Genomic DNA, 25,269 nt, shown 5'->3' with positions numbered 1-25,269 from the left:
TAGTGGTAGAGTATTATTAGGAGGTAGTGGCATGGAATAAGGACATGGGCATCGTGCTCAAGGTCCCCTGCATATTTAAATTCTAGTTTGCATAATGAAAAAAACCCAGAAAATTGCCCCAAGTTCTCATCCTCTTTCTCTTGATTTCTTTGGAGTGTTTGCCTACTAAAAAAGGCTATACCACACATCTTTGTTTGGTGCGGATTTTTTGGTAATTCGTTGACTAGTTTCTTCCTCGACATGTGATTTAGCGAACTAAAGTTAAGGTGACCAAGCTAAGCATGCCATAGCCAAGCTTGGTCACTCATTGCACTGAGTAAGCACATCGGTTTCCATGTTTTTAAGTCTTTCTTGTAAAGATGATTTGGAGATCTCTTAATTCTCATCAATAGTTGTCCTTCTTGTTCATACAACCATAAGTGATCATCTTCTTTTACATTCTTGTGACCGGTCTCTGAAAGTTGTTCGACACGAAGAATGTTACTAAATAATTTAGGAATATATAGTAAACATCCATGACAAGACGTTGTTTGCCGTTTTTACAATCAAACAATACTGACCCTCTGCCCTTGATGTTCATGTGGTTTGAAGCGCCACTATCTAAATACCGTTTTTCATTAGTTTTTATATCATTATTATAGAGTTTGGGATGTACCTTTTCTTCATTGAGGAGTACCCGATCATTCACTTCTATACATGATCTCGTCACCTTCTTTTGCGTTACGTGTTGCATTTGTTTGCGTGTCTTTAGGTTTAGGGCATTCCCACACATAATGCCCTTGCTCATTGCAATTGTAACAACAAACCGTGCTTTTATCCCGTCCTTGACCTCGGTTGTTGTTTTGCTTACCTCCGCGTTCCTTTCCTCTATATGAGCCTCTACCGCGACCTTGTGAATCTGATCTGGAGTTGTCTGGGTCCCGACCTTGTATTTTCCGGGTCTCAAACTGGTTAGTTTTCATATGCCCATCATTCTTTGCAAATAATAATTTTCCATAGGCATCTCCTGTATTACCTGCATACAAGCATACCGTCTTCAAAGGCCTTGAGTCTTCCTATAGCTTCTTTAAATGGCATGGTCTCCAAATCCTCCGATTGTTCAATAGACGCAACAATGGGAAGGAACCAAAGTGGCCTGGATTTGAAGAGTTTTCGGACCAACCCTTCGGGTTCAAGAGTTGACCCCAGATTATTAAAATGTCCTTCTATAGCGCTTATTATTCCTGCATACTCGGTGTCCTTCATCTTCAAGGCATTAAGTTCTGAATAGTTTATGCATACTTTGTTACTTGTAACAAAATGTCTTGAGGTAAAGACCGCAAAATAAGTGCTATTGCTGTCTGGTTCTTCCTTTGTTCAACGCCAGCCCTGGTAACCGGATCAATCATGTTTGATAAACCGTAGGCACCTAACACTGTGCGCAGTGGCGGATCTAGGATTCACGCCAAACGGTAACGTTTTATAAATAAGCGGTAACGAAATCGGAAAAACGTCAAATTTTTCCAAAATTTACACAAATTTCACTACCGCCGGAACGCCAAGCGGTAGCAGGCGCTCCCCCTTGTATACATATACATCCGCCCCTGACTGTGCGTACCACCACAAACCATGATGAATAATTTGTTGTGGTTAATGTTGGGCAATGCAGATTCACATTCAATTTCTCAATACAATTCAAACCCAAATCAGAGATTATTCTCTATACCAAGCAACATGGTATCAGAGCAGTGTTTCTGATTCGTGAACACTTTGTTCTTCATCTACAGTCTATCTCAACCAAAATCAAACCAAAAAGAAAAAGAAAAAAAAATCTGATCAAACTCCAAAATTCCATTGTGTTTGTTATTATACTTTTCTTTTCGTTTGAAATAAACTCTGGTTGTCTTTTCCTTTGAAATAAATTCTTGGTTCCTCATAAACCATTAATATTGCTTGGAAAATTGTTTTTCAAACAATATTTGATACAAGTACAAGTGGTCGACCAACATTAGTGGCTTATTTATCCATGGGTCTACATATTCACACACCTTAGGTGTTTACGGTTACTTTATCCGACCAACCACTGAACCTCGTACAACATCACATCAGTCACATCAGACGGGGCGTCTAGGCCTGTACGAGGCAGCAATACGAGGGTACTAAGACACCTCGTATAGCCCTATACGAGGCGTCTTACAGACTGATGTGACTATGTGTCTGGCATGTGACATAAAGCAATATGGGGCGTCTAGAGCTATACGAGGCGTCTATATTTCATATAAAGTGCAACATACAGTGCATTGTTGGTCCACCCGAGCATTCAACATTCATTCTGTTTTTTCTACTATCTCTTCAAAAGAAACTCTTGTTGTTTGCATTTGTGTTCTTATCATCCCGAAGTGTTGAAATGTCATCATACTGGGACGGAAACTATGTCTTCGGGCAGTATTCTAGCGACAACTGGGTGCCCGAAAGAGTTCCGGTAACAGTTATTAGCTTAAATGTTTTAATTACTTGTTGTTTTAGTTTATTATTTACTAATGATGATACGGTCGTCTATTTTGGAGGAGTCTGGCGTTCCCGATTCTAACGAACAAGAGGAGGTTGTGTCTAGTATACAAGGAAAACAAAACAGACTGTTTCTAGATTTGAACACGCATCCCCCTGTTGATGAAACATCCCCTATAGATGACTCATACCATGCTGGTCATCCAAGTTATCCGACGCAACAAGGGTATCCAGATTATAGATACGGGTGTGAATATTCTTACGGAGGAGACGATAGATACGGAGGAGACGGTGGATGCGGAGGAGACGGTGGATACGAAGGAGAGGGTGGATACGGAGGAGACAGTGGATATGGTGGATACGGTGGATACGGAGGAGACGGTGGCCATCAGCAACTCATTTCCCCGGGCGGTCCTTACGTTCATCAAAACAATCCGAACATTGGAGGATATGGTGGTTATGGTGGATATGGTAGTGAGGCACCCCCCATCCCGGACAATCCGTAATTAAAAAAGCAGATATCAATTTTATTTTGTTATGTTACATAGATTTATTATTATTATTATTATTATTATTATTATTATTATTATTATTATTATTATTATTACTATTACTATTACGATTACTATTATTAAATTATTATTATTATTATTAATATTGTTATTATCGTCGATGTTACATGTTTTCAACTCTTTAGATGAACTAAAGAAACGGATACAAGAAATAGCAAACGCGGATGGTTTCGTTATTGTCACCCGTCGATCAAAGAAACTCGAGGGAAGAATTGGGAGGATATGGCTTGAATGTGACCATGATGGTGAGCACCACACTACAACAACACTTAGAAAAGCTGGAAGCAAAAAAACCGGTTGCCCGTTTTACCTGCTGGCTGTGCGAGACCACCCATATGAAACCTGGGAGATAAAAGAGGGAAAAATTGAACATAACCACGAACTTTGTGAGGACCTGTCGGCCCACGCGTTTGTGCGAAGGTTTACTCCAAGCGAAAAGAAACTGATCGAGCAGCTGACGGCTCAAAACATGGAGCCGCGCAAAATATTTCAAACGATAAGGAAACAGGACCCCGATAGGTTTCATGTTCAGAAAGACGTTCAAAACGTTGTGGCAAAAATTAGAGCCGAACAAAGACAAGGATTGACTCCTATGCAGTCACTAGAAAACGTGCTGATAAACAACAACTTTATTTACGAGACATGGGAGGAACCCGGAACAGAGGTCGTAACAGAGATCTTCTTTCTTCATCAGTACTCGAGAGACATGTGGCGTGCATTCCCCCACGTCATGCTGATCGATGTGACTTACAAGACAAACTTATACAATATGCCATGTATCCAGGTTGTTGGTATGACGCCTACCAACCATTCGTTTTGTATCGCGCATGCCGTTGTTAGTAAAGAACGGGGTGATAACTTTGTGTGGGTGCTTGAGAGGATCAAGTCAATGTTGGATGAATGTATGGAGCCACGTGTGATTGTAACGGATAGAGACATGGCCCTTATGGGCACGTGTACTAAAGTATTTCCAGACGCCTCTAGGCTTCTTTGCAGGTGGCACATACAACTGAATGTTATGAAGCACTGCAAGGGTGCCTTCACGGAAGAAGACTGGGAAAATTTTTTGTCATTCTGGGGGACATTGATTGAGTCTCCATCCATACCCATCTACGAGTACCACTTGCGCAACATGCGAAAGCGACTTGTGGAGTGCAAACGTTCTAGTAAGTTTTTCTAATAACATACGACTCACCTATGTAAATTTTATTAAATTATTTTTACTTTTTAGGGGTCTTCAATTACGTGTATGATAACTGGCTAAAAGACTATAAGGAGATGTTCGTCTTTGCGTGGACTGATAAGAGGCGCAACTTTGGTAATCGTACCACAAACAGAGTTGAGAGCCAACACGCCAACTTAAAGAGATACGTCTTAGATAGGAGCTCGCTGGACCATGTAGTTGGTTGTGTCCGGGGTATAGTTGGAAGAGTTTTCGAGACTGCATTGAAAAAAGAATGAACCACCACAGACACCCGCTGTTTCAACACCTACATGGAAAAGTATCCCATACAGCCCTTGACTTGTTGAGTGGAGAGGCACTTAGGAAGCTAGATGTCTTGGAGCGCTATCATTCATCATGTGGTTGCCAATTGTGGTACAGTTGTGGGTTGCCATGTGCTTGTAGGCTAGAAAAGTACATGCGTGCAGGTAATAATTGTTAAACGTACAACACTTGTGTGATATATTTCCGTTAATCATGTGACTTAAACAATGTTGTTTTTAACAGTGCAGAGCGTCCGATTCAACTCGAAGACATAGACGTCTTCTGGCGGAAGCTTAATTTCCAAAGTTGTAAATTGATAGACGATGGCGTTGACGTGGTCGAAGAGCTAAATATTGTTAGACAACAATTAGAGTCACACCCCCAGCTCAGCAAAAAAGTCTGATATCAAAGATTAAAGCGGTGTTGACTCCAAAGAAATCTACCAAGAAACCACCGGTTGTCCAACAAAATACTCCTGGCCGACCAACAACAAAGCAGGTACAACAAAGGTTGGACGAGGCCTCTCGTATAAATGAAGAATTAAGGAGAAGCTCCTTTGGTGATTCAAACACTTGCTTTGAAGATTCCTGACAAAGTAACTACGATAACCCTCACCACAGCTCGTACGTTTCGTCACAGGCCTCTCAACAGTCGGTTATAAGGTCCCAAAAACCCAAAGCGAGCCTAAGTCATTCAAAGACAAGGAACAAATGTTAAAACATAAATAATTGTAAGGATCCTGGATCCTCAGACTCCCTGCATTATCCGTTAAAGATCCAATCCAGGCCCAGTCTCAGGATAGATGATTCTTAATATACAATTCATGCCCTAACAACTATTACAACAATAAAACTATAAAAGTGGCCAACTTATCAACTCTCAAAATAAATTGTTATCTCGAAACAAGATACTTTTTTCACTGCAACAATAAATATTTTTCAAATACTTTAGTAAAAGAGTTTAAATCTGCTATTTTCTAATGACAACTATTGATCAGCTTTGTTTTTATCAGCAATTCCTCAAGCAATATATGGATGGATAACTCAGAGTGCGGTAAATATGTATAATACTGCAGTAGGATGGATACGAACAACTTCACATGAAAAAGAAGACTCTGAAGACGAAGACTCTTGAGGGGAAGAAACTGGTCAGTTACCAGAGACGAATAGGTAATTTTACACTCCCTTATTTATAACCATATCGTAAATACTTACTCCAACTCATGTATCTTTCTCTAGATCCCACTTCACATCGGCAACCCAAAGACGTATGTGTATACAAAAAGATGGGGAAGATATCGAAGCAGTTTCGGATGATGCAAACCTCCGTTATCAGCCATCATTGGCTAGATCGGCCTCACCGCCATCATTCTTCACAGCTAGGCAACCACCGACTTCAAGTTCAGTGATCAGCGCCCGACGATCATCGGCTAGATCATCGGGTCCAAGCTTACCGATCAGCACCGGGCTATCAATTTCCCAGCCATCAACCGTACCAGCCGCCTCAGGTCCATCGACAGGACACTTAAGTGGAAATCAACTTGAGTCATATTTCGACTACATTTGCATTATAGCTATAGGTATGTATACACTTACTGAAAACAAGATTTATTATCTAAATTTGCATGCATAAGCCTGTAAATGTATATATAGCTGATCACATCATTTTTAGTCACTCACAATTAATTCAAGGAAACTGGACATATGTTTTGCAGGACTATATGCTTTTAGTGGGACTTCGTTCATTGCGGTTGCGTTCACCCTAAAGGAGGGTGGATGGTTTAGTTACGTCATCCTTATAGCTATCGCTGTTGCGTCATATTATAACGCTACCTACCTCTGAAGTTGTTTAAACTCACTAGCCATTGATACGAGGATGTGGTCGCGGTTGCTTATCCGAGGGTTGGATATCGACTCGTTGTGGTAAGTCTAGTTTGATTTTCTTCATAAAGAAAGGTTGAATTATAGGAGGATTGATGGCTCAAATGGAAAAAGAGAAAGAAGAGAAAGAAGCTATTCTCGTTAGGATGACGAAGATTGAAGCTATGCTAACAACTTCGGCCCGCAAATAAGTATAAACATTTTTAGCTTGAATGTTTGGTTTAGGATGTTTTAATTGGGATTGTTTGATATTTTGATTTGGATGTTTATCATGAGGATGATGCGATGTTTGTTACGATCTTGAAATTTTATAAATTTACGTTTATAGTCTTGCAAAGAATATAAATGGTAGCATAAAAATAGGTATTAAAGGGCAAAAAAATCATAAAAGCGGTAGCAAAATGGTGACAACAAAAAGTGGTAGCAATAGTGGTGACAAAAAGCGGTGGCAAAGTGGTGAGAAAAACGGTAGCAAAACCATAGCAACAAAAACGGTAGCAAAACGGCGGTAGCAAAACCGTGACAAACTAACGGTTGCAAAATTGTAGCAAAAAAATAAACGGTAGCAAATAGGTGGCAATATGGGAATTGCTACGTGTGATTTTCTTATCGATTTTTTTGTGGCAAAACGGTGGCAAAAGGGCAATTGCCACCGTTTTGCGACCGGAAGTGCGGTAGCAAAAGCCCTATTTTCTAGTAGTGAGACACATTGACTCAGTGACGCAGAAAAAATAAAAACAAGAAAGGGATAGAACAATCTCACAGAGCGTGCGTATAACTCCAGCAAATCAGACTTTTAACCTTCACTTAGGGTTACAAGCACCTGATTAGAAGATAAACACACAAGTTCTGTTGGTTTGCCCTAAAAAAGAGACCAACGAGAACCGCTTCGAGATCACAAGAAAACCCTAGAAATTAGGGTTTCAATCTCCAAAGAGGCACAAACTCCAAGAAGACAAGAACCACCAGATTGGAATCAGCAGAACCCACCGGAACTACCAAGACTCCAATGATCACAAGAAATCACCCAGATCTACACAGATTGTAGATAAAAAGCAAACAAAACCTCTCAACCTACGTAGATCTCAACGTGATGATCTACACTAAAAGGTCAATCAACACACGAACTCACAAGGTTGAAGAAACCCTAGATCACAGGATTTTAAAGAGAGGGGATGCGTAAAGTGTAAGCAGAAAGAGAGAGAGAGAGAAAGAGAGAGAGAGAGATTGTGAATGAATCTCTCATCCTTATCTCTTCCTTTTATAAGACTTAACCCAGCCAAAGGCCAAGGGTTAAGGCCCAAGACAGCAACACACACCATCAGCTATAAGGCCCAAGACAGCAACAAGTATCCTTAGTTCAACTTAGCCCATCAACGTCCATTAAGCATCCAAGCTCAAGAATATACAACTAGAATAAACGAATATAAGAATTTATAAAAAAAAAACAAAATAAAATCTTATAAAATATTGAATTGTTATACAAATATAACATACATTTCAACAAGTACTCAAGAATTCTTAAGTATTTGATTTGTATTTTTTAATAGTTATTTATTTATTATTCTATTTAAATTTAAGTAATAAATAGTCATTAATTCTTAACTATTCGTGAATTAGGTATTCGTGAAGTTTAAAAAAAAATCCCCAATGTTTATTTTTTTTTACATTTCAAGTTATTTATTAAAATAATAATCAAGTGGACTCCAATGTTGTTTTGATATGTTTTTAACATTCAACTATTTAAAGGGTATACGTAATTATTGGCGTCCACCGGTGAACGAAATTAGAGAGAATTTGTTACGTTTTTTTTTTTTTTTTCTCGTATTTTAGTAACACCTTTGCTATGGTGAAATTATAGTTATAAAGTGTTGTTATATATATTTTTTACTATAAAGATGATTATATATAAAAATAAAAACTAAGTAACAAGTAACCTTATATTCAGAAACAAGGAAATACAAAAAAAAAAAAAAAATTAAGAAACAGAAAATTTACATAGTTTTTAAAAGTAGTTGAATTGTAAATCAATAAAGCTAATTAGTACATCATCTACATTATCAATCAATAAAGCTAATTAGTACATCATCTACACTATCAATTTAATTTTATTTGTTTTAGCGGTATAGATAAATATACACTTTTTTTTTATTCTACCGTCTACAAATCATCTGTTTTCCTAAAAATGAAGGATCAAGATTGAGAAATTACATGTGAATAAAGTTGTACGTATATAATATTTTCCTTGTTGAATATATTTTGCTTTAACAAAATATAAAATGTTGTGAACCGATTTGAGCCCTTAGAGCATTCACATCCAATCCATCATATTGAGTGAGTGAGATTGTTATAATATAAAAAAGTATAAAAACTGGTTGTGAGTAGAGTAGAGAGAAAATGTTACTGTTCATCTGTATATTTGGGGGGACACTGTTCACCCCCTATAATATTTTAATATATTTAAAAAGTAGTTGTGAGTGAAGGAGAGAGAAAAAGGTAATGATAAAGGTATAAAAAATATTATTTAATTGAAAAGAAGAGAGAAAATGTAGTGTTTTTTAGTGTAATATAGGGTAAAAATTTGATGGAATGGATGTGAATGCTATTAGGAATAACGTATCAACTTTTCTTCTTGATTCCCTTTTTCCCAACCGTTTTTTAAATAAAAAGCCAAGAATTCATGTACAAATCTTGAAAACCCAAGGCAAATTTCAAAAAACAGTTACACCCATCATTAATTTTCCTTTCTCTAGAACCTTAATCATTCATACTTGTACCCAAAACCAACATTTTTCTTGAACTTTTCTTCCCAAAAATTTTGAACAACATGAAGCAATTACACAAACAAACACATACAAATCAAAGAAGAGATGAAGAAATGCCCAACAATCAAACACCACCATACTCACCTAAATCACACAAACAACAATCATTATCCACCAGAAGACCCTTAAACTACATCTTCAACGAACAACGCTTTCTTTTCATCCTCATTGGAATCATGATCGGTTCGATCATATTCATATTCCAACCGTCGTTATCCACCATCACCACCACCACCACGACCACAACATACCATATCAATTCCCATGTAATCCCAATGCCTAGATCAATGTCAATCACCCACCGCGAAAGAACCACCATTCAACGCCCTCCAACCGTCCCACTTCCTGTTGGTATCCCCCGGAGGAGGATGCGGACGGTGGTGACAGGTGGGGCAGGGTTTGTGGGTAGCCATTTGGTTGATGTGTTAATGGCTAGAGGGGATGAAGTTATTGTGATTGATAATTTTTTTACTGGGAGGAAAGAAAATGTGGCCCATCATTTGGATAATCCTAGGTTTGAATTAATAAGACATGATGTTGTTCAACCTATTTTATTGGAGGTTGATCAGATTTATCATTTAGCTTGTCCTGCTTCTCCTGTTCATTACAAATACAATCCTGTCAAGACCATCATATCCTTTTATGAATCTTTCTTGTTATTATTCTTAATTATATAGAAAAGATTGTGATTTTAGTGTGTTTTTGTAATCTTTTTGTTGGTTCTTGACATGATGTTGTTCAACCTATTGGCACACCCAAATGCCTATATGCACATTAAAAAGAGCTTTTTTGTCCTACATGCACACCCTGCAGTGTCGAGTTGTGGCAAAAGCGCGGCGTTTTGGTTCGGTCAACCAGACAAAAGACTGACGGGTGTCTGACGGGTCTGTTGACCGGATCAAAACGCCGAGCTTTGGCCGCGTTTTGGTCCTGTCAACCAGACAAAAGACTGACTGGGTGTCTGGTTGACAGGACCAAAACGCGGCCAAAGCTCGGTGTTTTGGTCCGGTCAACAGACCCGTCAGACACCCGTCAGTCTTTGTCTGGTTGACCGGACCAAAACGCTGCGCTTTGGCCACAGCTCGACACTGCAGGGTGTGCATATAGGACAAAAACCCCTTTTTGAGCTGACTATATACACCAAGTGTGCAAATAGGCTCCCCCTTTTTAATCTTTTTGTTGGTTCTTGAAAAGGGTATTGCTTAAAAGCTCTTAAAGATATATACAAAAGATAAAGGCTTTGACTTTTGAAGAGTCAACGTAGAGGTTAACAAATTTGTCGATTCGAATTTCGTTATGGTACATTGGACATTAACGCTGTGTGTACTGGTAGTATTGTTCATTTTATTGCTTACCAAGTTTCCATAATTTGTGAAAGATGAATGAAACTCACGTGAATTTCAAATTTGTAACTTATTAGTTGACCTTAAAAGTCAAATGATGTTTTTTTCTTTTTTGTGAATGGAAGAAGGGGTATTGGTTTATGTTAAAAGAAACCCTATTCATGTATTTGCATCTTTTCAAGGTGAATGTAGTTTTATTATAGAAATTGAACTACTTTTGGTCTCCTTGACTTGTGTTGTTACAAGACAAATGTGATTGGCACAATGAACATGCTCGGACTCGCCAAAAGAATCAAGGCAAGGTTCTTGATCACAAGTACTAGCGAGGTTTATGGTGACCCGCTTGAGCATCCTCAAAAGGAATCATATTGGGGACATGTGAATCCAATAGGTGAACCTTTACATCCTATTATCTTTTCTCTCTTTTGTTATCTTTGTAATCATGTTTTCTCTAAGGTTCATGATGATATTACAAAGGTGTTAGAAGTTGCTACGATGAAGGGAAAAGAACAGCCGAAACATTAACAATGGACTATAGTCGAAATGAAGGTGTCGAGGTGATTTTCTTGTATATATAGTTAGGTGTGATCAAACAACTCTAGCGAGTGTAGATAAAAACTATTCTTATACTAGATTTTTGCATTTTGCAGGTTCGGATTGCGCGCATTTTTAACACATATGGTCCTCGAATGTGTCTAGATGATGGTCGTGTCGTTAGCAACTTTGTCTCACAGGCCCTTCGCAAACAACCAATGACCGTTTATGGTGATGGAAAGCAAACCCGAAGCTTTCAGTACGTCTCAGATCTGGTACAATGTTCTTGTATAAATATATGTATTTTGTATTAGTTCAAGTTTTGGCAATAATATGATCTTGTTCATATAATAATTATATATTGTTCTAATGTTTCATACAACTTTAGACAAGTTTTCTTTAATTTTTAGGTTGATGGACTCATGGCACTCATGGAAGGCGAGCACATCGGACCTTTCAACTTGGGCAATCCGGGAGAGTTCACCATGTTAGAGCTCGCTCAGGTTTGACTCTTGTGTAGCCAAGGAGCCATAGTCTCCTTTTAAGCTAGAACTCCGGTGCACCAAGATTTCACTTTGTACTAAACAACAAAAAAATCTTGGTGCACCGGGGTTGCCTACTAGCCTTCTAGGCTCATAGGACACTACAAAAAGAATTTTAAAGTATGCATTGTTAACCATGTAAGTCCACTCTTCTTGGATACAACCATGGAGCCTTGGTGTACCAACAGGGCCGGCTCTTGGGCCGGCCAACCCGTGCCGTCGCTCGAGGCCCAAATTTTTAAAGGGCCCGGAAAGTTTCTATGAGCTTTTAAATATATACTTACTTATATATTTAATATATGCATCTAGTCATTATTTAAAAAAGTGTTGCTGGTGGAGTGAAAAAACAATCTAAAGATAATGTAAAGGTCTCAAGTTCAAGTTTTGATTCCACCACCAAGGTTTTGTTTTTTTTTTTTTTAATTCATTTCCCCAACCACAATTTTGGACCCAAATTTTTTTTGTCGCCAAGGCCTAAATTTTTTTAAGAGTTCTCGAGGACGGCTCTATCTACCAACCGCGTGCACCAGGGTCACCCTTTAGACCAAAACAATGAACCGTTTTGTTTTCTTGTTCTAATGGATTCCATTTTAGGTGGTGAAAGAAACTATTGATCCAAATGCAACAATAGAATTCAAAAAGAACACTGCTGATGATCCTCAAAAAAGGAAACCGGACATTAGTAAAGCCAAAGAGTTGCTAAACTGGGAACCCAAGATACAACTCAGAGACGGTCTGCCACGAATGGCATTAGATTTCAAAAATCGAATTTTGAAACAAGAAGACGGGGATATTGATAAATAAGACCGAAACCAATAGATTCGACAACATCTATCTACGCATTTGTTTTACTTTTAGTTGTGATATACAGCATGGTCGCGATGCCATTCTTCCTCTAGATACAGAGGTTAGAATAGCGCAATAGGCGTTAGATTTTTTGTTTCGCGGGTCTTTTTTGACTCGAGCCCTATTGTGGGTTGGTGTAACGGCTTGTTGCACTTACAGTTACTAGATCAGGATGTACAACTCAAATAGGAATATATGTATATATAGTTTTGAAGTTCTTATATCAGGTGATGTTACAGCTATGGTTTTATTTTATGATTTACATCCTAGGTGATGTTAAAAGACTTAAATTAAATTGAACGATAAGAAACTTAGTTGTACAAAGAGTATTATGTTTAGCAAAACAAGGTCAATCACTACACAACCTATGAACCTAAATAAAGTACAACTGTTAAACTTATTCTATATATTAATTATGGGTGTGGCTAAATGCACCTCCATTTTTACGTTTCATACCCCTTTTCCATAAAAACCATTTTAAAACTTTTCAAATTCCACCCTTTAATTTTTTACCCTAAGTATTTACAACCAGTATTTTGTTTTCTTCTAAATTTTTTACACCCAAAATTTGCAATGGGCTGGGTTTTGATTGAGTCCACGATGACAATATAGATTATGAAGCAAGACATACATGATTATAACATTATAATATTGATTTTATTAAAAAGTTAACAAGAACAAGATCATCTACTGTACGTTTGTGTTCACTTATATTGGAACATGTTGAATTTTCAAATACGGTCGTTTAAAAATATTCATTGATAAGTGACGAGGCAAAAAATCAAAGGGCTGCTTTCTTTTTGCTTCAGCTTCAACATTCAATGCTCTGCTACTTCGTTGTAAAAAGGCTGCTGTAGCATCTTGCTATGTAATGCAGAGAATCAATATAAATTAGTTAAACAATATTACATTGTAAAAGAAAATGATACTAATAATATCCATTTGGAGGCAACAAAGGTATGCAAATTAGATCAAATAAGTATCAACAATTCCATTAAAAAATAGTGATAAACAAATGAAGTTATATAAAACAAGGTATGTACAAGAGAAGGGTTTAGGAACCTCTTTTCATAAATATGTATATTGAATTATTGATTTTAAAATTTAATGTTATACGTTGAATTTTATTCTAAAATTGTAAATGGAGTTGCAAGAATTAATTACCGATTTATATGTTCAACTATGATTAGAATCCATCAGCCACAAAAAGTACGACATATATACTATTAAAGAATCGTTTCTATGTAATTCCACTACAAACAACCTCTGATAATCGAGTTGTAGTTAATATTTGATTTGGGCATTCTATTAGATTTTTTATAAAGAACTATATCAAGGAGAAAGATGAATATATACCAACAAGGCTCAATCAATTAGAAGTTTAGAACTTTGATAAAAATCAAAGTTGCACTAAATTGTTTCATCAAGGTCACTTTCAATCAATGAGAATTTTTAATAATGGAGTTGTTCGTATGTATATGAATAATGCATCTCTCAATATTTAAATTATGGGAAGTAGATAAACCCTAATAAAAGTTATGGATGTTTCCTTATGCATTTATAAAAAAATAGAAAATATAAGGGTTGCTTGTATTTCTTTAAAAACTTCAGGGGATGAGTATAAGCACTGAAATTTTGAAAAAAAAAGGGGTACATTTAGCAATACCCATTAATTATAAACCATTATTTGATGGAAATAATGGCATTAGTAGAATATGTAGGATTACTCTTTAGATGTCTATAAGAAGAGAATAAAAAGAGACTTATGATACACCAAGAACTCACTTTTTTTCTCTATAAATTTTGATCCATTCTAAAAGGACACTCTAAAGTGGAACCAAGAACATCATTGCGAGAATCATGACTTAATCATCATCTGCGAAGATAACCATTCCCACAAGTATCTCTAATTCTTATCCATGTTTATGTTATGTTTGAATCAAATTGATTGAATTAAAACTGGTCCCATTATAATGGAACAACCAACATGTGACATCAAAGCCGCTGTTAAATCATTCAATTCAATCGATTGAAAATGGATCCATGTTTATTAAAGTATGTCGCATGAGTTTTAATTAGGATTCTCACTAATGTCGCATGAGTTTTAATTAGGATTCTCACTAATAATTTATCCTTATTAATTTTGTATGAAATATGAAATCACAAATCAAATCAATGAGTATCGATTTGTCGGTTTTCTAAATTATTTTCAATGTCAAATTCAAATTGGAATGGTAATAGGATCGTCTTCGAAAATCACAATTTTTTTTGCCATATTCGAGATAAAAAATTTGGACCCTATTCAGAAATCTCTATTTAATATAAACTCATCAATCACTAAAATTTACGTCGATGTAATTTAAATAGTTATTTTTAGCAAAGTTTAGAAAGTAATTTATTAATTAAATGGTTTAGGAAGTAATTTATTAATTAAATGGAAAGATGCAGGCAAAACAAAAAAAAAAGTTAAATAAAGAATTTGTAGATGCCAAAGTGGAACCAAGAACTCACTTTTTTTCTCTATAAATTTTGATCCATTCTAAAAGGACACTCTAAAGTGGAACCAAGAACATCATTGCGAGAATCATGACTTAATCATCATCTGCGAAGATAACCATTCCCACAAGTATCTCTAATTCTTATCCATGTTTATGTTATGTTTGAATCAAATTGATTGAATTAAAACTGGTCCCATTATAATGGAACAACCAACATGTGACATCAAAGCCGCTGTTAAATCATTCAATTCAATCGATTGAAAATGGATCCATGTTTATTAAAGTATGTCGCATGAGTTTTAATTAGGATTCTCACTAATGTCGCATGAGTTTTAATTAGGATTCTCACTAATAATTTATCCTTATTAATTTTGTATGAAATATGAAATCACAAATCAAATCAATGAGTATCGATTTGTCGGTTTTCTAAATTATTTTCAATGTCAAATTCAAATTGGAATGGTAATAGGATCGTCTTCGAAAATCACAATTTTTTTTGCCATATTCGAGATAAAAAATTTGGACCCTATTCAGAAATCTCTATTTAATATAAACTCATCAATCACTAAAATTTACGTCGATGTAATTTAAATAGTTATTTTTAGCAAAGTTTAGAAAGTAATTTATTAATTAAATGGTTTAGGAAGTAATTTATTAATTAAATGGAAAGATGCAGGCAAAACAAAAAAAAAAGTTAAATAAAGAATTTGTAGATGCCAAGATTAGAACTCACGTCTCCTTGTTGGTTAAACTAGGCGGTAACCACTAGAACAGAGGCTCATTTATGTTATCTCCCGATTCAGTGTATATATATTCTAAATTATACAACGTAAATTCTATACATAATTAGAAAAAAAAATTGGGCTCTCGGAGAGTTTGTGCCTTGTGTCGTCTCCACCCCGCACCCCCTACGGGCCGGCCGTGAATGGTAAGGATCTAACAATATCCTAAACTTATTTTGCGGCAATACTCATCCAATATATATTAATCATACTCTTTTATTGGATTTTGTTTGGGGAAATTTATTGGCACACCACCCAATCTATCCGTATATTTTGCTTTTTCAATACGGGTTGTATTGTATAGGTTCAAAGTTAAAAGTCAAATCTGCATGTATCAGTTCTTGTCTGGCGGCTGGCTGGACCTATACGGGTCGTATTACGTTGTTGTTTTTTTCAAAATTTTGTATTAAATAATCATAGTTTTAACAAAGTTTAATAAAAGAATTCTTTTATTTTTAAACAAAAAGATTTTTAAAAATTTATCATGTAGTATAGGTTTGGTACATGTTTATTATAATATAATATCTATGTTATAACCGTATCATATACTACACACTTTTTACAAATTTTTGTATACATTTAACAATGTTTAATAAAAGAATTCTTTTATTTTTTAAACAAATGACATTTTTAAAAAGTTATCATGTGGTATAGGTTTGGTACAAGTTTATTATACTATATTATCTATGTTATAACTGTATTATATACGACACTTTTTTTATAAACTTTTGTATACATTTAATTATGGTTTTGTATATAAATTTTATAACTGTATTCTATAGAATTGCAAATTTTGTCCTTTATCTATATACCACAATTCAGACGGTGTCCTTTATCTTTAAAGTTGACGAGTTTTGTACTTATTGTTTCAAAATCTTGCACAGTATGTCCTTTTACCCTAACCCAGTTTTTTTTCTTGTTAAAACTGATCATATGCAAGGCACGTGAGGGTATAATTGTCCTTTTACTGTATCATATAAAAAAACCTCTTAAAAGAAAAATATATCTACAAACTCCATCTTTTTCTTTCTGTAAACAAACAAACCCTCAATCTCTCTCTACTCCATCTCCATGCACCAACACCACAACCTTCTTCCACCACCACCAGTCTTCCTCTCTCTCTCTCTCTCTCTCTCTCTCTCTCTACGCTACGTGCCCCAACAACCACCACCAACCACAATCACTGTGAACAAAGAATCCGTCAACAAAAGAAGCTGGATCTGTATCTGGATCTGACGATTGTATGAGCAATGATCCGTATAGACCCCCTGATATCAGGGGCAGACCCAATGTATATTGAGTCGTAGCATGGGCTACGGCTCAACTTTCTTGGCGAAGTATAATTTTTCTTTTAATGTCCGTTTGATTTATCTAGGATACCCTTGAACAAATGTTAGGATACCTTTAAATGTTTGTGAAAATAAAATGAAATGAAATTTGACATTTGATGGAAACGAAAATTTCTGGGAAGGAACTTGTAGGTGGCACACATTGTTAAAGAACAAAGAAGATGAAGTTATATTTAAAGTTAATATAATAATATGGTATTTGGACAATAAATGAAAAGGAGGTACTATTATGCAAATGTCAGAAGTCAAATTTAATTAGTATTCCACCTTTTTTTTACCGACTAATAGTGTTCTACTGGATAGTAAGCATTACCTATTTGTTTTTTTTCTTCACTTTGTTTATTTTTTTATTTTACCTGCCCTTAAACATTACTAGCCGCATAAGGCCCCTAAGGGTTTTCAAATTCTCATAGATGACCCCAAGTAAAAGAAAATTTAAAGAGTCAATTTTTATTAGTCGCACAGGGCCCTTTGGGGGCCATTGAATTCTCAGGGACGGATCTAGGTAAAAGTTTTTTTAGGATACCCCTGAATTTTTCTTCAAGTTCCGCCACTGCCTGATATATCAGTTAACCCCTTGTTTTTTTGAGAATTCAGGGGGTCTATATGGATCGTATAGGTCTATACGATTCGTACTAGCCTACTATATGACCCAGTTTTGACCTATACAATGCATATAGGGGTAAAATCAAAATTTCAAAATTTTAAGTTTTGCCTTTTCGATGGGTATACGTGTCGTATTTTGACATATTTTGTCATTACGTGTCATTTTATGAAGAATACCTTCTATACGAGTCGTTCGGTTCCGTGTGGTATCGTATTCTATGACTACGTGTAATTTTGTATGGAATCTACTTGTACTCTATCGTGTCGTGTTGTATGTATACGCGTCGTACGATATCATTAATTGACATATTTTGTGGTTAAATGTCGTATTATGACGTATATTGTCATTATATTTGCGTATTATGGCATATATTGTCCGTGTGGGTCGTGTTGATGACATTTGGTACTATCATGTTTATAGTCTATTCGCAGTAGCATCAGCCGTCGATGATTTTGGTTCTTTTATTTTTTTTAATCTGAAAATGGTCTATACTTAAATCTTATATTTGATATATTATTGGAAAAATGTAAGGGTAACCGGTTGCGCTATTTGATATATGATATGGTTAATATTATGTTTGTTTATGTTGCTAGAATTTAGTTGATTGGTTCATGTTACTTGCTCGGAATTTTGCTCAGAAGATTGTATCATGCTGAAAGGCATGGAACGAGACCGACAAGGATTCAGCTACTTTAAATCAGGGGAGTTTGTTCCATTGATGTTTTTAATTTTTGTTTTTCTTTTTCGTTTTCATTTTTGTGTCGTAGGTAGTTTATCGCTCCATTGAGGACAATGTCAGATTCAAGTGTGGGAGGGGAGACTAGCATCTACTTTGTGTTTTAGTTAGGTTTACAATGTTGTTTAAAAAATAATAAATTCAATCAAAAATCCATAAAAATTAAAAAAATTATGAAAATGTTCCCTAAAGTTTGCATAAAATGGAAGATGATATGTATAATTAGATCATTGGTTTTTTTGTTATATATATATGATATAATAAAACAGTTGAACATGTGTCTAACTTAAGATATGTGGGTAGGCACAACCGGTTGAAAGGAATCCCTGAGTTGAATTGGTAACATGAACCATAGAACCAGTTGTTGATCCGTAATGGGTGAACAATGTTCATCCGGAATGATCAGACAGTTGCTGATCCGTAATGGGTGAACAATGTTCATCCGGAATGATCATCCGTAATGATTATCCGAAATATGTTCTGCAAGCTGTTAATTGCGAAATCATAACTGAAAATTCGAAAAATTTGGGATTGTGATAGAGTTTCCTATTTTATCATTGATCTAATTTTATTAGTAAATTTCGAAAATCATAATCTGTTTATCCTATTAACAGATTCCGAAAACTTATTAGATAAAAATTAGATCAAAATTAAGAAAACATTCCACAATTCAAATCATATTCCACAACATAAACAAAATTTCGAATTTTAACTAAGAACATGATGAACCCTAAACTAAAATATTCAAACATTCAAATAAAGTTCATCCGAAATCTGGAAATTTATTACACATTTAAACATATTTTGAATAACCTGATTTCGGAACAGTAATTAGGATGAATATATCATCCGAGATGCCATTCCGGATGACAGAAATCGAACAGTAATGATTTCGGATGATGTAAAACGAATTTTAATTATCGTTTTAAAACCTGTTTTCCAGTTTTAATCCAGATTTACGGATAGAAAACAGAACTGACTAATCAACATATGCTCTGATACCACATGTTGGTTCAGTTCTGTTTATACATGAGGGAAAACAATATAAACATACCTGTTACAGCAGACAGTGCAGTGGAGAATCCAGTCAGAGATGATCCCATTGTATTCGACATATGTGTCAGTGTGATCTGGTTCCTCCTTAGGGTGCTAACTGATGATGGGGACTAAGAAAACCGACAAGGGAATCGGGTATGGGAGAGGAGGTCGATTATGATGATGATGTTATGATTAGGTTTTCTGATTAATTGTGTAACCTAATGACCTCTACATAATTCTCCTTATATAAGCACCCAGGAGGAAACCCTAATTAGTTAATAAGGGTAATATGGTCCATCAACAATTACCAACTAATTATTTGATAGGTTATTATATATTTTGATCTATATTATGTAAATGATTATAATGGCTATAGATTAAATACTAAATCATAATATATTTAATCTTACAGATGTAGCCATGACTTGCCCATTTGATGTAACTGATGTATGATTCATCCATACAGTCATATTTATATACATAAAGACTTCATAGAACAGAACCTTTGATTTCATATTAAACGATGTTTTCTAAAAAAAAAAAACTCTTAAATAAATATCTATCATATTAAAAAACAATCTTGAATCATTCTACTGATAAAAGCTTGTTCGCCACCGGGCCAAACCATCTCTGCCGGCGTATCACCACAAAATGTGTTTGGATTAAGGCTTCCTTCATCCATTGTCTCAAAAAAGGGAGGATTACACATACAAAACCTAAACTTCTCATTGTTTTTATAATACTTTGAAGTATAGGGGGTCGTTGTAGCTTCCACTAAAAGGAGGCCAACATACACATCGGATAACAAAAAAAAAACTAACAAAAACAAAGCAAGAAAAAAAAGCACAACCACCACCCTCCTACACATTGCCCAGATTATCAAAGTTATCCTGGTCCTCCAGCGCTATACCCGTGAGCTTCACTCTTTTAATCGCCCAACGCTATACCCTTGACCTTCGCTCTTTTAGAATCTCAATTAGTTTGTATATTTGTTGGTTATTAGCACAATTCAAGAGATATTAACTTTTACCTCTAGTTCGTAGGTTAATTTCAAGAGAATTCTTGCAAGCCAAGTTGTGTCTTAGAGCTGCAATGTATGCATGGCATCCCTATTAAAAACAAACAGGCGGGGTCACTTTCATATAATTTGTAATTGCAAACAAAAAAAAAGTCTAGATGGGCCAAAATTACAAACCATTGAAACTTCTAAATTAGCACAATTTCACCAAATGAAGCAGTTGCATTTAAGATGACTTTCAACTCGTTTGACCCGCATCATTTTCAGATAGAACTTATAAACAAAATAACAAAAGAAAAAAAAACAAAATCATCCAACTTATAGTTAAATTGGCCTCTGCTAAAAGAGCCTGTTTGTGATGTAGTAGTTAGAACCTGGTCTAATGATGAAAGATGAAGACAATCTAGACTTAACATTACAGTGCTAAATTTTTGATCTAGTAGTTCAAAAATTGTGAACTGTAGCGAATGGTTAGGTTTGTGGTTATAGCAAAAACCGGCCGTATAAAACTAGACCGGACCATAGGCTTTTATTTTATTTATTTTTTAGATATTTCATATTATATACTTATTTATATTAGCCACATATATAAAATTATAATTGGTTTTAACTTTAACTGAAATAAAGTAAGGTGGGCTAAGCACAACCTCACATTATCAACAAGTTGATTTAAAACTTTTAACATTTTTTTTCAAAAACTTCCTAGCTGCTAAAACTAAAAATGACATAAGATAATCCAAATATTTCAAAACCTATGTTGCGAACTCCCATTCTTCCACCAATCACATAGTACACGGTAAAACTCAGTCTTAGTTGTTTTCTATTAAGATACATTCTGTACATAAATTTGTTTGTGTTTTACACTTATATGCAGCTTGTATACTATGAAAATATATATTTATATACACCGGTACATTATAAGCATCCTAAAACTTATTACATTTTGTAAATGGAGCAAATCTTTTAGAAATTTTACTATTCGGGTTTCGTATCTCCTTCCAGTTACACAATTAAACCTCAATTACATGCTTTTAGGTTTAGTTTCAAATCTCAATTAAATTATTTTAAACCACGAAATCAAACCGGAACCAAACCGTTAGTAAGTGTTCGGTTTTAATTTTCAATTTTTTTGTTTCGGTTTTCAATGATCAAAACTGTCACTAACGGTTTGGCTCACGATTTGACCTAAAAACTGTGAAAACTGGACCATGTGAAGTTGAAACAAAGATTTATTTAAACAACATACTACAAGCCAAATTCCAAATAAAATATAAACATTAAATTACCTTATCTTTTTTACTCCAGCGAAGGGTGTTCGCCCCATAAAAGCATAAATCCAAAATGATGTAAATTTACAGGAGCTGAAGCATCTGTAGACTACATGAAAAATTTGTATCCTTTATTTATATAAGTGTAAAAGATGTATACTTGGGAGCATTTAAATACAAAGATTAAGTTGCAATTTCTTACTTCTTTCTCACCGAAGAATCGAATTGGCCATCAGTAGGAACTTGACCCACAGATTTCATTGTCACTTTTTGATGCCCTAACATCAGCCGTTGATGATGGTGGCACTTTAGCATCCACAGATAACACCAAAGTGCTGACCCAACCCAATTACCCAAGCTGACCCATATTGCTATAGAAAAGTATTGTTATGGTGAGCCCATATTGAATAAAAAATAAAATTAGCTGGCAAAACAATTCTCACACTACAGAATAATAAGCCATAAAATAAATACAGGCAAAAAGGTACCTATCTCAAACGAAGCAATTGTTGCTCACTCTGAAATCAAAGCAATAGCCATTGAAAACTGTAAAAAAAAAGCAAAAAGTGATACTTCTGATGTAACAAAATTTGAAATACGCCATGTAACGTATCAATTGAACTTGTGGGAAAATCCAATGTTTATGCAAAAGAATATTCGATAAATAACATGGTAACCAGCCAAATGACCTAAAAATCATAGAAAATAGATTAAAAGTTATCATACTGAGAGATCTAAAAAATCAAAATAGAAGCAGTTAATTATTAACTTACGAAACTACAAGTTCGGAGTTGGTAATCAAGTCTCCATATCTGGTACTTGAGTCTCCCATCATACTTAAAAACTCATTGCTTGCAATCTGTAATCAAAGGAATTCATATGCTGAAGCACACAAGAGAATAAAAATAAATCATATTGAAACTCAGAGTAATCTTTGTCAGATGGTATCTTAAAAAAGATAATCATCTATCATGCTCCTCATGCTCTATATGTGATCATTCAACATCATTACCTACATAACACTTAAAAGGTTAACATGGTAAGCAACTGTAACTATTTTGTGAAAAAAAATTGTAGTACCAAACCTTAAATTGCTAAGAATGCTCTCAAATAGATGGACAGGTAGATAACTGGAAACACATGGGAGGTGGAGAAACTTCAACGCATAAACCCTAGATCTGTTAACAAACAAACGATCAACATAAATATTTCAAAGCACGAAAATTGGTTGTTACCCGGATGTTATAACTGAGTTAAAACACATTGATTTTAGGGCTAGAAAACATTATGAATTTGTAATGAAAATACGGTTTTATTACTTACCTGGTTAGGAACATCTTCGATTCAGTTTAACGGATGGATGACAAACCATCGGAATCAGGCCTTCTTGGAGATGATTCATACCATCGGAATCATACCATCTCTGATGTAAGAAATCATAATACAGCAAAGGATTAACACAGAATCAACCTATAAGAAGATCAACGAAATCAAACATTACCCATGGTGTAGGCCTTGCCTAAACCTGTCTGCATACAATTGTTAAGTCAACTTATAACACAATATCACAAAAATAAAAATAAAAAACAGGTGTATATTAGTTCGCAAACAATTAATTCCAAACGTAAACCATCTCAAACAGATCTGGAATGAAAAAGATGTCTTCAATCAAGAAACCCTGCACATTACAATCAAAAAGGAAACATAAAAAAAACCTGCACTATCACCTAGGATTATAAACCCTAAATAAAATTGAATCATTAACCAAAATCAGAATAGAAAAAAAAGTGTAATGGATTCACTGAAATCTACCGAAATCAAAATCAAAAGACAAATAGCAAAAACCTAATAACAAAACCTACCAGAAACAGATCGATTTGAACAAACAATCGAATACGCAACGGAAACAACGTCTTCAATCTGAGCCGGTTCCCAGCGTTGAAGCCCTAAGTTTCCATCACTATCAGCATCAACGTTGTTTGAGGATCAAATACAACTTTTCGAGCCCTAATTTCTCGGAGCGGAGTCTGATATCGATCGATAATGAAGATGTAGGTTTATCGTCGAACAAAACTCCGATGAGTTTGTCGATTTCGTCAGCCATGGCTGATAGATTGATCGGATAACCGATGGTGAGTGTGTTTGATTGAGGAATAATGAATGATGAGAGATAAGAGAGAATGAGAGAGAAAGCGTATAAAAGAAGCCTTCTCCAATCCTGGCCTATGAGCAATGCCACATGTCCTCTCATTTGAGATATGCCACATGTATGCTTATGTGGTTGCTTATTTGGCATTAACCATAGGGTGACATGTGTCCCCCAATGGTTTGCTTTATTAGAGATATAGATTACAAGATAAACCATTGATGATGGCACTTCTAATTCAACTAACAACTCTCTCTTTAATTCGGACGGTTTTGGATTCAAGAAAGATAGATATCAACGTCTCTAAATAATCAATTACCGTTGGTGCAAAACTAGAGACAAAGAGTCAATCACTGCTAAATTGCATTATAAAATGTTTAAGGTTTTGTAAAAACTGTTTAAAAAAGGAGCTTACTCACAAAAAAAGGTTTACAAAAAGAAGGATTACTCACATTGCTGTCTTAGGTTTTCTGTAAGGATTTCCTGTGAATTATCTATAATTTACACAAATGCACACGTATTAGTATAATAACCCATTTTAACATTAGTAATACCCTCCCCAAGACGAGATTCCAACGACTACGTCGGGTAGAACCACGACAGCCGTTACGGAACCCTAAATCAATTGGGCAGAGTATCTAATACGTATCCAGGGGTTATGATACTTACAACGGAGCAGAACTTCATTATTTATGGGGATATTATACCCGAGTATAATTCCTACTATGAGAAAATTGAGAGAGAAAGTCGAGAGATGAACGATTTGGGACTGAAGGCCTTCGTCGCAATTTATAGGGCTATTCTGGCTTGTCGTCGCGCCCCGCGTAGCACACAGCCAGGGCCTTCGCGGCCCGCGACGCCAGCTAGGGTAGGCCCTAGCTTGGCTAACTCGGTCACTAGCCTCGACGGGTGTTGGGCCACGTGGCGGCCTGGGGTTGCGCCAGTCGTCACCCGGTCGCGGCCCGGTAGGCTGTAGCCAAAGGCTACGCGCCCCGCGACAGCCTCCATTTCTTTGTTTTTAATTATTTTTAATAATATTAAAGGTATTCGGGCCCTGTTTTCGTGTACGGGGTGTATTTTAAGACATATAGGGGTATTTTAAATATCTTTAGGGTGTCGAAAATATTTCAAGGGTGTCGGTTTATTTTAGAGTTGTTATATCCTCCCCACCTTGTTTTAGAGCTCGTCCTCGAGGTGGTCTACTAGAACAGGTGTGGGTATTTCCTTTGCATCTCTGATTCAAGTTCCCATGTGTATTCTGGTCCTCTTTTGGAGTCCCATTTCACTTTGACCAGAACTAATCTCTTATGCT

General features: G+C 35.6%; 1 protein-coding gene across 1 annotated transcript; it reads left to right on the top strand.

The window, feature by feature from the left end:
• Positions 1-9,138: 9,138 nt before the first annotated feature.
• LOC110891211 (UDP-glucuronic acid decarboxylase 1) lies at positions 9,139-12,699 on the top strand. The gene is made up of 6 exons (XM_035979336.1): positions 9,139-9,918; positions 10,837-10,984; positions 11,071-11,150; positions 11,244-11,402; positions 11,538-11,630; positions 12,264-12,699. Exons 1-6 carry the CDS (start codon positions 9,253-9,255, stop codon positions 12,471-12,473), a joined length of 1,356 nt encoding a protein of 451 aa, XP_035835229.1. The 5' UTR covers positions 9,139-9,252; the 3' UTR covers positions 12,474-12,699.
• Positions 12,700-25,269: the final 12,570 nt, after the last annotated feature.

Source organism: Helianthus annuus, chromosome 11, assembly GCF_002127325.2.
Source record: "Helianthus annuus cultivar XRQ/B chromosome 11, HanXRQr2.0-SUNRISE, whole genome shotgun sequence".
NCBI classification, from domain to species: domain Eukaryota; kingdom Viridiplantae; phylum Streptophyta; class Magnoliopsida; order Asterales; family Asteraceae; genus Helianthus; species Helianthus annuus.
Note: the sequence above shows the minus strand (reverse complement) of the source record. Positions and strands in the feature narration are given on the sequence as shown.